Source organism: Centropristis striata, chromosome 8, assembly GCF_030273125.1.
Source record: "Centropristis striata isolate RG_2023a ecotype Rhode Island chromosome 8, C.striata_1.0, whole genome shotgun sequence".
NCBI lineage: Eukaryota > Metazoa > Chordata > Actinopteri > Perciformes > Serranidae > Centropristis > Centropristis striata.
The window spans coordinates 13,028,427-13,041,063 of record NC_081524.1 but is presented as its reverse complement, the minus strand read 5'-3'; the positions used below and the strand labels follow the sequence as shown (position 1 = coordinate 13,041,063).

Below are 12,637 nucleotides of genomic sequence, written 5' to 3'. Positions count from 1 at the left end.
ATAATTTGTGTGTGTGTGTATGTGTGTGTGTGTGTGTGTGTGTTTACCTCTCCAGCTGCTGCCAGAGACAGGTGTACTCCAGTCACTCCAGCTACCATCATAATCTTCCCTGGTTCTGAGCTGTATCTCGTACTCAACACCAGGCATTGCATCAGTGATCGTGTAGGAGAAACAGTTCTTAGTCACCTGTATCTGCACACACACACACACACACACACACAGAAAAACAACACACATCACACTCTCGTTACCGGAGTGCACCCTGGGCAAATACGCAGAGAGACCCATCACCTCCGACAAGGAGCAAGACACACAGACTTGTGGTGGTTTTGGCTTCATTGTTCTGGTTATTTTGTACCTCTTTGACATAATTTGGTGTCCTTTTATGTTTTTTTAGGTCACTAAATGTCTTTTTGCATAGTTTTGAGTTTCTTTGAGGTAATTCTGTGTCATGTGGTGTGTAGTTGAGGTCACCTTTATCTCTTTTGTGTTATTTGCATCTCATTGAGGAATTTTGTGTCTATCTGAGGATCTTTTTGTGTTGTTTTGTGTCTCTAAGGTGATTTTGTGGCTCTATTGTTGTGGTCATTCAGAACCTCTTTGACATTATTTAGTGTCCTTTTTGGTCATAATGGGTTTCTTTGAGGTCATTTGGTGTCTCTGAGGTTATCTTTTTTGTCCATTTTGGGTCTCTTTGAGTATATTTAATGTCATGTTGTGTTTTTTTTAGGTCACTTACTGTCTTTCTGCATTATTTTGAGTCTCTTTGAAGTAATTATGTGTCTCTTTGTGTCTAGTTGAGGTCACCTTTTATCTCTTTTGCGTCTCTGAGGTAATTTGGTGTCTATCTGAGGTTATTTTATGTCTTTTTGTGTTGTTTTGTGTCTCAGATGATTTTGTTGCTTCGTGTCCTTTTGGTCATTATGGGTTTCTTTGAGGTTGTTTTTATTGATTTTATCTCATTTGCTGTCTCTTTAAGGTCATTTTTTCTTTTTTTGTCCATTTTGAGAAAATTCTATGTCTTTTTGCGTGGTTTTGTGTCTCTTTGGGGTAATATTGTGTTTCTGAGGTAAATTTAATGCCCTTTTGGTCTCACTTTGGTCATTGATTTGCGCTGTTTTGGACTTATGCGCCCCCTTGCATTACCTTTGTGCTCTTTCTGTGTGTCTAAGTGGTAAGTGTGAGTCTTTTCCTTGTCACTGCGTGTTAATTTGAGAGACCTTCGCAGATGAAGCCCATGGAGGCCTGTGTCTGCAAGTAGCCCTGAGTGTTTAATTGTTTCAGGCCAGAACAGCCAACAGCGTGTTAATCTAATGAACTGTGAAAGTAAGCGCACACAGACTCTCTACCAGCACCCACCTGCCCATGGAATAATGAGGACATGAGGGGTCTGTATTTTATTTCGTAGATTAGTTGATAGAAGTTGTCGTGAGACTTCCAGGAGATCGGCAAACTCCAGGTGACCTTCATCCTCGTTTCCTGTCCCTCCTCCTGTCGGACTGACACATCTGATGGAGGATCTGGCTTCACTGAAGGAGCAGGAAGGGACATAGTAAGTGCTTTCATTACGCCTACGTCAGACCAAACACACACGTGACACACCAGCTGGACACACAAACTAGGGCTGGGCGATATGGCCCTAAAATAATATCACGATATTGCAGGCTATTTTTGCGATAACGATATTCTTGACGATATTAGGAAATACTTAAAAAGATATAGAAAATATGATTTTTCAAGTCTGTATAAATAATTGAAAATCTAAAATGTAGTGTGAAGTGCAAATCTCAACAAATACAAAAACATTTACTCTTGACTAAAAAAACATTTAGGGGTTCCGGGGACTTATTTTAATGACATTTTGTAAAGGAGAATAAAGGTTCTCGTATGTTTTATTTAAGGCATCTTATTTTGACAGTCTTCTTGTAAATTCTGTGGTGGATTCTCTTAACACACCGTGCTCTTATTTTTTGAAAGCTGCATTTGTTTAGCAACAGGGAGTAAGTAGCTTTTTGTGATTAAAACAACTTTAACCACTACATCAAGAAGTAGGAATGTTGCCAATATCATGATATTTTTTTAACCCTAAAAAAACCCCCCCGATATTATTGTGAACGATACGATATGGCACACCCCTAACACAAACTTACAAATAGTCATAGGTATGAAGTGCAGCAGGTCGCTGGTGGCATTGCCGGCGATGCCCGTGACACACAGGTAGGCCATGTGGAGCGTCCTCAGCTCGTTTTCATCGTGGTCCAGAGCACACCAACAGCGAGAGAGCCGAGACGAGTACGAGCACGGGAAGCGAAGGAAAGCCTCCGTCGGGCTGAGAGAAGGAACGACGAAGAAACAGAAGAAGAGTTTCACTCTCATAACGATGAGTAAGATATTAACACGTAGATATGCCAACCGTAATCACACCCCCATGTGAAATACGGTACATGCAAAAGTATAACCTCACCTCATTTCCTGTCATCTCACTGCTGTCAGATATTTAATGAAAGCAGAGAGATTCAACTTACAGATTCAACTGAATTTTCCACTCCATTCAGCACTTTTATTTCAAGTCAAGTCAAGTCAAGTCAAGTCAAGTCAAGTCAAAGTTTATTTATAGAGCACATTTAAAAACAACCTCAGTTGACCAAAGTGCTGTACAGTTATTAAAATAGAATAAATCATACACAAATAGGTATAAATAAAAACAATAAAAACAATAAAATACTAAAAACAGTAAAACAATAAAATAAAATAAAATAGAATAAAATAGTAATAAAAGCTCAATCCAAAACAGAGTTAGAGATAAAAAAAAGACAATTAAAAGGGTAAAAATAAAATAAAAAATAAAGCCAAGGATTCTTGCCTAGCTGGGACTGAACGCCAAGGAGAATAAATAGGTTTTTAAAAATTATTTAAAGTGCTCAACAGACTGTGCAGCTCTGACCTGGAGAGGTCGGCTGTTCCACAGCTTTGGGGCCGCCACAGAGAAGGCACATTTCAACTAATTCTAAATTTAAATTACTCTGAAACTTCAGCCTCTCTCACTTCCATTCAACAATTTTAAATGCTTCGACTGCAAAATTTCTGCAGCGAGTGCACATTTTCTTAAAAATATATGTTACTATTTAATGGTAAACATTTTCATTTGGAGTCTAAAACATTCAACAAAAAATAGCAAATGCTTGAATCTTAAATCTATACATTTCTGGCATGGTTCAGTGGTGGAGAGTAAGTACATCTACTCAAATACAACAGTGGCTCATTCAATACGAGACCAATTTCAAACACTGCTGTCCCCATGAGTCACTTCGACACAGAAACTTGGTCTAATAGAGTCTAAGTTGAGAAATAATGTACAAAAGTTCCCCTTTTGAGGTAGTACTTCCCTAGAATATTTACATTTTCTGGCATTTTATACTCCTACTCCATTACATTTCAATGGAAAATATGACTACATTTATTTGCTTAAGTTACTATTTACTTTGCAGAAAATATGTACACATTAATGCAACAATAACCATAATCCAATGACATATCATTTCAAAAGGGAAAATTTTTGCACGAGTACTTTTACTTTTTATACTTTAAGTACATTTTGATACTAATACTTTTAAACTAAAAGATCTGAAGAATATTTCTTCCACCACTGGTAGTTGTGAAAATCCATTAATGTCAAAGAAGTTGGGACGCTGTGTAAAATGCAATACATTTTTTTTAAAAAGCATTCAAAACAGATAAATGTATCAGTTTGAACATACACCTCTTAAAACCCACCTGCCCAGGTAGACCAAAATAACATTTGAGCCAAAGCTTATGAAGGAAGAACCTCAAGGCCATAAAATTGCAGGTATGAAGCATTTTTGTTTGCAGTTGTGATTGTTTAGCCTTTAGCTAAAACACAAATGAAACTACATCAGTTCAAAAATGTGTATTTGTCTACTCCTTCCCTTACCTGCTGGCGGGCAGTGGGTTCTGATAAGTCTTTTAAATTGAATATATGTCACAAATTATTAGAAATGTTTTGGAGTTGAAGTTGTATATAAGTATTGGGACACACCTAATATGATTGACAGGTCAGTTGACACATGGACTACAAGAAACAACATCTAAATAATAGCTTGTAATGTAATATAATATTATATGTTGCATTGTGTTATTAGTATTATTTATAAACTTCACACATACAGGTGCACCTCAATAAATTAGAACATCATAGACAAGTTTATTTATGTCAGTAATTCAATTCATAAAGTGGAAATAACAAATTATATACAGTACAGGCCAAAAGTTTGAACACACCTTCTCATTCAATGCGTTTTTCTTTATTTTCATGACTATTTACGTTGTAGATTCTCACTGAAGGCATCAAAACTATGAATGAACACATATGGAATTATGTACTTAACAAAAAAGTGTGAAATAACTGAAAACATGTCTTGTATTTTAGATTCCTCAAAGTAACCACCCTTTGCTTACTAGAATATAAGACATGTTTTCAGTTATTTCACACTTTTTTGTTAAGTACATAATTCCACATGTGTTCATTAATAGTTTTGATGAATTTACAATGTAAATAGTCATGAAAATAAAGGAAACGCATTGAATGAGAAGGTGTGTCCAAACTTTTGGCCTGTACTGTAGATCCATTACACACAGAATGAAACATTTCATGTTTAATTTATTTAATTTCTTCTAATTATAATGATTATGGCTTACATTTAGTGAATCCCTACAATTCAGTGTAGCACAAAAAAAATATTACAAAAGACCAATTTTAAAAATTAAAAAAAAATTAAAAACATTTTTAATATGGAAATGTTGGCCTCTGAAAAGTCCGTCCATCTGTATGCACTCAATACTTGGTTGGGACTGTTTGACTTGAACTACTAGACCGGACTTTTCCATGATATTCTAATTTATTGAGATGCACCTGAATGTAAGTTATTCAGTAGGGAGTTATAGTGTACGTGTCCTTACCTTTTACTGAGTAAGAGGTAGCAGGTAGTGATGGGCTTCTGGGATCTCCACTCACAGCGGATTTTACTGCTGGGTGACCTTTTGTAGCAGGACAGGCTGGGAGTCTCTGGAGGATCTAACACGTTAAGAAAACATGGAGTGAAACTCAGTGGCGGTTTTTTTAGACCAATTTTACTGTGGGGGCCAAGGAGGGGCCAGTGTTTAATCAGAGGGGCACATTAGCACATGAAAAAATGGCAAAGATGATATTTAAGCATTCAAAATCTTTGAATGTCTTGAAAAAGACACAAAATGACCAAAAAAGACACAAAATGAGAAGACAGAATAACCAAAAAAACCCACAGAAATAGAATAAAAATGATAAAAAAAGACACAAAATGACCAAAAAAAGACAAAAAATAACTAAAACAGACACAAAAAAGACACATAAATGTCACCAATGACAAAAAAGACACAAAATGACAAAAAAGACACAAAAAAGACACAAAAAGACACAAATGACCAAAAAAAGACACAAAAAGATACAAATGACCAAAAAAGACACAAAATGACTTACAAAGACATGTAAAGACATAAAAAAAGGATTAAAAAATGGACAAAATAGCCCTATAAGACTCCATGGAGTTAAACTATTATACAATGTTCACATTCTGGGTTCCTTTTGTGTACAATGAGATATTGTTTGAACAAAAAAAAGGTTAGAATTGTTCCATTGTTCATTGTTATAAATTGATCATTTTATTATTAATTTGACACAGGGGCCACAGCAGGGGCCAAGGGCTTCTTCACAGGGGCAGTGGCCCCTGGAGGCCCCTGTGGAGAACCGCCACTGGTGAAACTGTACGTTCATTTGTTGTCTGTCCCAAATAGAGCTGTTCAGTGGCGGTTCTAGACTAACTTTACTGTGGGGGCCAAGGAGGGGCCAGTGTTTAATCAGAGGGGCACATTAACAATCGTCAAAATGATATTTAAGGATCCAAAACTTCATTTTAGCTAAAAGTCTCATATTTGGAGAACTACATTGATTGAAGCAATGAGACTTACCAACACTAACAGTTATTTTTGTACGACAATGACATTTCTCATTTTTGTGCACAATTACTTTTTTTTATTTTGAAAGTGCAGTACAGTGAGAATGATCTTTATATTTAGCTTTTATTGTACAATTAAACTAATATACAATGTTCACATTCTGGGTTCCTTTTGTGTACAATGAGATATTCTTTGAACAAAAAATTGGTAAGAATTAGGGGTGCACCGATTGCAATTTTCTGGCCGATCACCGATCACCGATTTTTAAATAGCCTGACCTGCCGATTCCGATTTTGGCCGATACCGATTTTTTTATAACTCACAGCATACACCTTCAATGTTTGAATCTTATATTGAAAAAATAATAACACAGCAGTATTTTTCTTTAACAAATAAAGGAAATCACAATGCCTGAGGTAGTTAATAAAATATTGAACTTAAAATAAATAGCAACAATTTACAGGACAAACTAACAAAAAAACTGCAACAATAAATAAAGTGGTTTTTGTTCTGTACAACATACAGACAACTACGGAGGGCATCGATTTTCGAATATTCGAATTCATTAAATCATAAAAAAATCGAATAGTTCATCATATCTGGAAGAAAAAAAAGTTGTATTACTGGTGCCTTCCACACGGGGGCAGCGTAACATTTGATGATACAGTGTGGCAGACTAGATGCCAAGCTGTAGAAGAAGAAACAAACTGTAGAAGAAGAAACAAACAGGGGAGAGGGTTTTCCATGGCAGTCTATGGGCGGGACAAACAGAGGTCGCTAAGTGAACACCTGCGCAGCAGCGCATACACACTGTACTGCGACAGAGCTAACTGTAGCTAACTGTAGCTAACAACGGCTCTTCTTAACGAGCCGGCCTCCGGCCTATTATCTAGGTAGATAATCGGCCGATCGCCGATCCCTCAAAATTAAGGAAATCGGCGCCGATCGATCGGTGCACCCCTAGTAAGAATTATTCCGTCGTTCATTGTTTTAAATTGATCATTTTATTATTAATTTGACACAGGGGCCACAACAGGGGCCAAGGGCTTCTTCACAGGGGCAGTGGCCCCTGGAGGCCCCTGTGTAAAACCACCACTGGAGCCTTTTCACAGTGTTTTACAGTGTAAGTCTATGGGGGAAAAGTCTAACACATGGCATCACAGGAAGGACACAGAAGTTGTAATTCTGTTTGGCCACTATGTCAAACGCCCCTCCCCTACTGAATAAACATTAAGGCGTGTAAACATTAGGCCTATCACAATAATTACTATATCGACCTATTGTTCAATATATAAAATGGACACAAAAGTTTTTTCTGCACTGTAAACCCGAATGCTCAAATTAGTTAATTGTATTAAGTAATGCTTACTTAAAATTTGTTAAGAAGTTATACTAACTTGAACATGTTAAGTGCCGGTAACTTTTTTCTTGTTTTGAGTTTACTAAACTGATATTTTTTGATTAATATGAACTTTTCCACGGATTATGTAACAACTACTTTAAATGATAAGTTCATAGGTACTTAAAACTTTTCAGTTTTGACATCATATATGTCCTATTTTGACCAAATAAATCAATCGCATGTGTAAAAAAAAACTGTTAGAAGAATTGTTGAATCAATATATGTTGCTACATTTCATAGATTGGCAAAAATCAATATATTGCATGTTAGGAATTAATAATTTTCATATTATAATGTTGACTAATGTTGACAAATATTAATGAATAACAATGACCTCTGGGCATCCACACTAAATATAAATCAAGACAAACACGCTTGTACCGGAAGTGTCCACGCGCTTTTATTTTGAAATTTTTGCGTGCGTTTCCTGTGCTGCCCGTGTGGAGCTGCTCGCGTCACCTGAGGTGAAACACGCTACCCCACAGAGAGGACTGCCGTCGGAGTTACTGTCATCGGAGTTTCTGCTTTTTTCGCCAGGTTTCAGCGCCATTGGATTAAATGTAAGTATTAAACATGAAAATAAATGTGTTTAAATATTTTTTGCAATTTGAAAGTGTTCATACAAGTCAAGTCGGTACCTTAGCTAATGTGTTATTGTAAAAACTGGCTCTGCTAAAATGCACAGCAGCACTTAAACTAATTTGTGTTGTAACTGCAAGTGCTGTGAGTGAAAAATGTGTTTTGGGTTTGTAATGTAGTCTATGTTTTTAAGTAACTGTTAACGGAAAACTTTTGAATTATGCGCGGGAACATACGTCCGTTAGGGGCGCTCACGTGTGCGCGCGTATGTGGACGTGCATACACTTTACTCCAGCTTCAGTGGAGTGAGTTATCGCTTGTGCTAGCTGCTTGAGCTCTGAAATTGCGCCAAAGATCATTGAATAGTGGAGGAAGATTGAGCAGGTATAGTAGACACACTCATGGCGTTATAGCAACTACTGTCCTCTTGTTCTGTTGCAATTTAAAAAAAAATGTTTTCCCTGCGCCATTGATTAGCTCCTGCTACTGCTGCTAAGTCTAAGTTTAGCTGACCCTGACCCAACTGAAATACATGGGGCACAAAAGCAACGTTTTAGTTTTTGTTATAACGTATAACCTATATATTATAACCTTATTAGATAATATTTGCTTTAAGTGAGGCTACAGATTGAAAAGTGTCATAACAAATAGTAAACTGGAAAATTTCTAAAGAAATTTTGAGTGTGACTTACTCTGGCCCTGTCGTGCCATGTCTCTGTTAATCATAAGTTTTAGTTTTATAAAGACTTTTATTCTGAACGGACTCATATTTTGAAAAACTTCTTGGCTGCATGTGTGTGTGCGTGTCTCTCTGTCTCTCTCTCTGTCTGTCCATAGACATATATACATAGACTCCGCATTGAGCAGGTTGGTCCGTTCATAGACATATATACATAGACTCCGCATTGAGTGCTGAAGCGTACGTCAACGTCGCCGCCATCTTGGATGTGGCAAAGTGGAGAAGCGGAGTCAGCGAGAAGATGCCTCATTCATGTGCTGCATGGAAATGTACCAACAGATTTACAGTACAAACCCGATCGCATGGCCTCACCTTTCACAGGTAAGAATCAAAAAATACTTTTGATTGTATCTGGCTATTATAACGTAATTTTACGAACAGAATTTGCTGATTTTGGCTAATACTATGAAGTCCCACGCATAATACTAATAAGATTTATTCATCCCCGAAGGGAAATTCGGTTGTCACAGCAGTCCGGTATTCAAGTACAATAAAATACAATAGAATAAAATAAAATACTGAGGTAGCATAAATAAAAAACAACAATAGAAAAAACACTGGATAGAACAAGGACACTTAAGAAGTTAAAAAAGCAGATCAGTTAGTAGGTTGGCAAGATGATGGTAATTATAATTATACTGATGATATGATGGCAGCAATGCTATAGTGACTAGACGGTATATAATTATAATAATAGTACAGTATATAATATAAAATATATGTAATAATAAATAGTAAAAATATAAAATAAAATAATTATAAATAAAATAGTATGATATATAATATATAAATATATAATAATAGTAATAGTAATAATAATAAATAAGGCCGGTATAATAATAATAGTAGTATATTACAGTATATAGTAATAATAATAATAGTAATGTCAGCAACAGTACATATAATAATAATAATAATAATAATAAATAATAAATAAAAATAATAATAGTAACTTAATAGTAACTTGCACACACACACAGACTGCAATTGTATAGCTGTATAGATATGTATTCTCATCAATGCCTGGGGACATTGATGAGAATACATATCTATACAGCTATACAATTGCAGTTACTATTATTATTTTTATTTATTATTTATTATTATTATTATTATTATATGTACTGTTGCTGACATTACTATTATTATTATTAGTATATACTGTAATATACTACTATTATTATTATACTGGCCTTATTTATTATTATTACTATTATTATATATTATATATCATACTATTTTATTTTATATTTTTACTATTTATTATTACATATATTTTATATTATATACTGTACTATTATTATAATTATATACCGTCTAGTCACTATAGCATTGCTGCCATCATATCATCAGTATAATTATAATTACCATCATCTTGCCAACCTACCAACTGATCTGCTTTTTTAACTTCTTAAGTGTCCTTGTTCTATCCAGTGTTTTTTCTATTGTTGTTTTTTATTTATGCTACCTCAGTATTTTATTTTATTCTATTGTATTTTATTGTACTTGAATACCGGACTGCTGTGACAACCGAATTTCCCTTCGGGGATGAATAAATCTTATTAGTATTATGCGTGGGACTTCATAGTATTAGCCAAAATCAGCAAATTCTGTTCGTAAAATTACGTTATAATAGCCAGATACAATCAAAAGTATTTTTTGATTCTTACCTGTGAAAGGTGAGGCCATGCGATCGGGTTTGTACTGTAAATCTGTTGGTACATTTCCATGCAGCACATGAATGAGGCATCTTCTCGCTGACTCCGCTTCTCCACTTTGCCACATCCAAGATGGCAGCGACGTCGACGTGCGCTTCAGCACTCAATGCGGAGTCTATGTATATATGTCTATGAACGGACCAACCTGCTCAATGCGGAGTCTATGTATATATGTCTATGTGTCTGTCTGTGTCTGTGAGAGAGAAGGATAAGATGGCCGACATTCAAACTGTATTATTGACAGTTATTGTTAATGCTCCTGTGACATTTGACACCGCTGAGAGAGAGATAAAAACATGTCTGAAAATACCCCTCGAACAGGAAGCATTTTTGGCCAAACCGTAGCTCCTATCATTGAACCGACTTCACTGTGAGCATCCTGAGGTCTTCATGAATGTCTACATATATACGTTATGTGACTTTTAGAGCGATGGAAAGAAGCTGGTACCTAAAAAAAAAATTAATTATTTTTTTCTTGTGTGTTTCAGATTGCTGCCCCTAACATGACTTGGCACTGTAAGTTGTGTTCAGCTTATTTTTCGACTAGAACACATTTATTTAAACATTGTAGACTGCAGCACAGTCACTTTTCAAGGGTTAGCCCACTACCATGCCTCCATGATGATTGCATGTGCACATTTCAGACGCTTAGTGCACTAGGAACTCACTTGTCAAGATATCATACTCCAAAACATAGCAGCAGTGCAGGGCAGAGTCAGAACCCTGTGATATTCAAATGCCCTTTATGCACATTTCAGCAACCTTTTTCTGAATCTGTACTCCTCAGTCACATAAGGACACACTTAAAAAAGCATGAAACAGTGGTATGTCCATACAAAGGTTGTAACTATAGCACAAATGTGTACTCTTCATTCAACTCACATAAAAGTAGAGTACATCAAGGAAGTCTTTCATCAGACTTTCGAAATGACATTGTCTGTGAGCATACTGAGAATCTCCAAGCCACTAGTTCTGATGTCACTAGTGATGTGCATGAAGAGTGTCCAGGTCAGAGCACAGACACAGATGATGATGAGCAGTGTGATACTTTTGACCTAAAAAATCAGCTCAAACTAAATGCAGCTTCATTATTTCTCAAGATGCAAGCTATCCTTCATGTGTCTAACACAGCTACACAAGAAATAGTAGATCATTTGAATCAGATTTTCTGTTTATCTCGGCCATTAATCAAGGAGGCAGTTGATGAAATATTACAGAGACAAGGTCACAATATTACAGATTCCATTCTCAACGAAGTTGTCACTGCTATCATGGACTCTAATGTTGTATTCAGTGCTACCTCCAAAGGTGCAGAGTTGTCCTCTACCAAACGCAGAAAGACATTTATAGAGCACAACTATCCATTGGTAATGCCAGTAGAGTACCATTTAGAGCAACCTGGCCATACCATTATGTATGTTCCAATCCTTCAAATGATTCAAGAGTTGTTTAAAAACACAGACATTCTCAGCAAGATCAGAGAACCAAACACTGACCCTAGACATTATGTGTCATATCGTGATGGCTCTCATTTCTGTGAAAATGAATTACTCTCTATAGAAGATCTAAGCCTAGCAATCCAACTATATATTGATGACCTTGAAATTGCTAACCCTCTTGGCACATCACGAAAAGTTTACAAACTCTGCAGCGTATACTGGGTCCTGGCCAATCTGCCGCCAAAGTATAAATCAGCAATGCACACTATACAACTAGCTGTGTTAGCTAAAGTAACAGACCTGAAGAGATATGGATATGCAGCTGTACTTGCTCCATTGGTGCGTGATGTTCACACTCTTGAACAGGATGGTGTTTTTATTGAATCTGTTGGTCAGAATGTGAAAGGCACGATCTTTTGTGTTTCTGCTGACAATCTGGCTGCTCATGGATTAGGTGGCTTCTTAGAGTCATTCAGAGCAGAATATGCTTGCAGATTCTGTATGGCTACAAGTGAACAGTTTCAAGCAACTGAGGTCAGAGACGAAGAGTTTGTTCAGAGAACCAAAGCCAGTCATGACGTTCATGTACAAAATGCCCTGAAAAATGGCAGTGAATTTGGTGTGAAACATGACTGTGTGTTGCGTGAGGCACTAGAGTATTTCCATCCTATAACAGGTTTTCCTCCAGATATACTACATGATCTTTTGGAAGGTATTGTTCCCATTGAACTTGCTCTTTGCATTAAAGAGA

The 12,637-nt window shown here is 36.3% G+C and overlaps 2 protein-coding genes across 2 annotated transcripts in view; one reads left to right on the top strand and one right to left on the bottom strand.

Moving 5' to 3' along the window:
• il6r (interleukin 6 receptor) overlaps positions 1–12,637 on the bottom strand; it is a 31,757-nt gene that overhangs the window by 7,201 nt on the left and 11,919 nt on the right. Inside the window, exons 3-6 of the mRNA XM_059339174.1 lie at positions 4,978–5,092; positions 2,151–2,329; positions 1,360–1,529; positions 48–192 (exon numbers count right to left, since the gene is read on the bottom strand). Coding sequence (XP_059195157.1) covers positions 48–192; positions 1,360–1,529; positions 2,151–2,329; positions 4,978–5,092 — 609 coding nt within the window. The remainder of the gene's footprint in view (positions 1–47; positions 193–1,359; positions 1,530–2,150; positions 2,330–4,977; positions 5,093–12,637) is intronic.
• The window catches only part of LOC131976241 (uncharacterized), a 2,340-nt gene continuing 1,500 nt past the window's right edge, over positions 11,798–12,637 (top strand). Inside the window, exon 1 of the mRNA XM_059339173.1 lies at positions 11,798–12,637. This exon is cut by the window's right edge and continues 998 nt beyond it. Within this exon, the coding sequence (XP_059195156.1) occupies positions 11,818–12,637 (820 nt within the window). The 5' untranslated portion in view covers positions 11,798–11,817.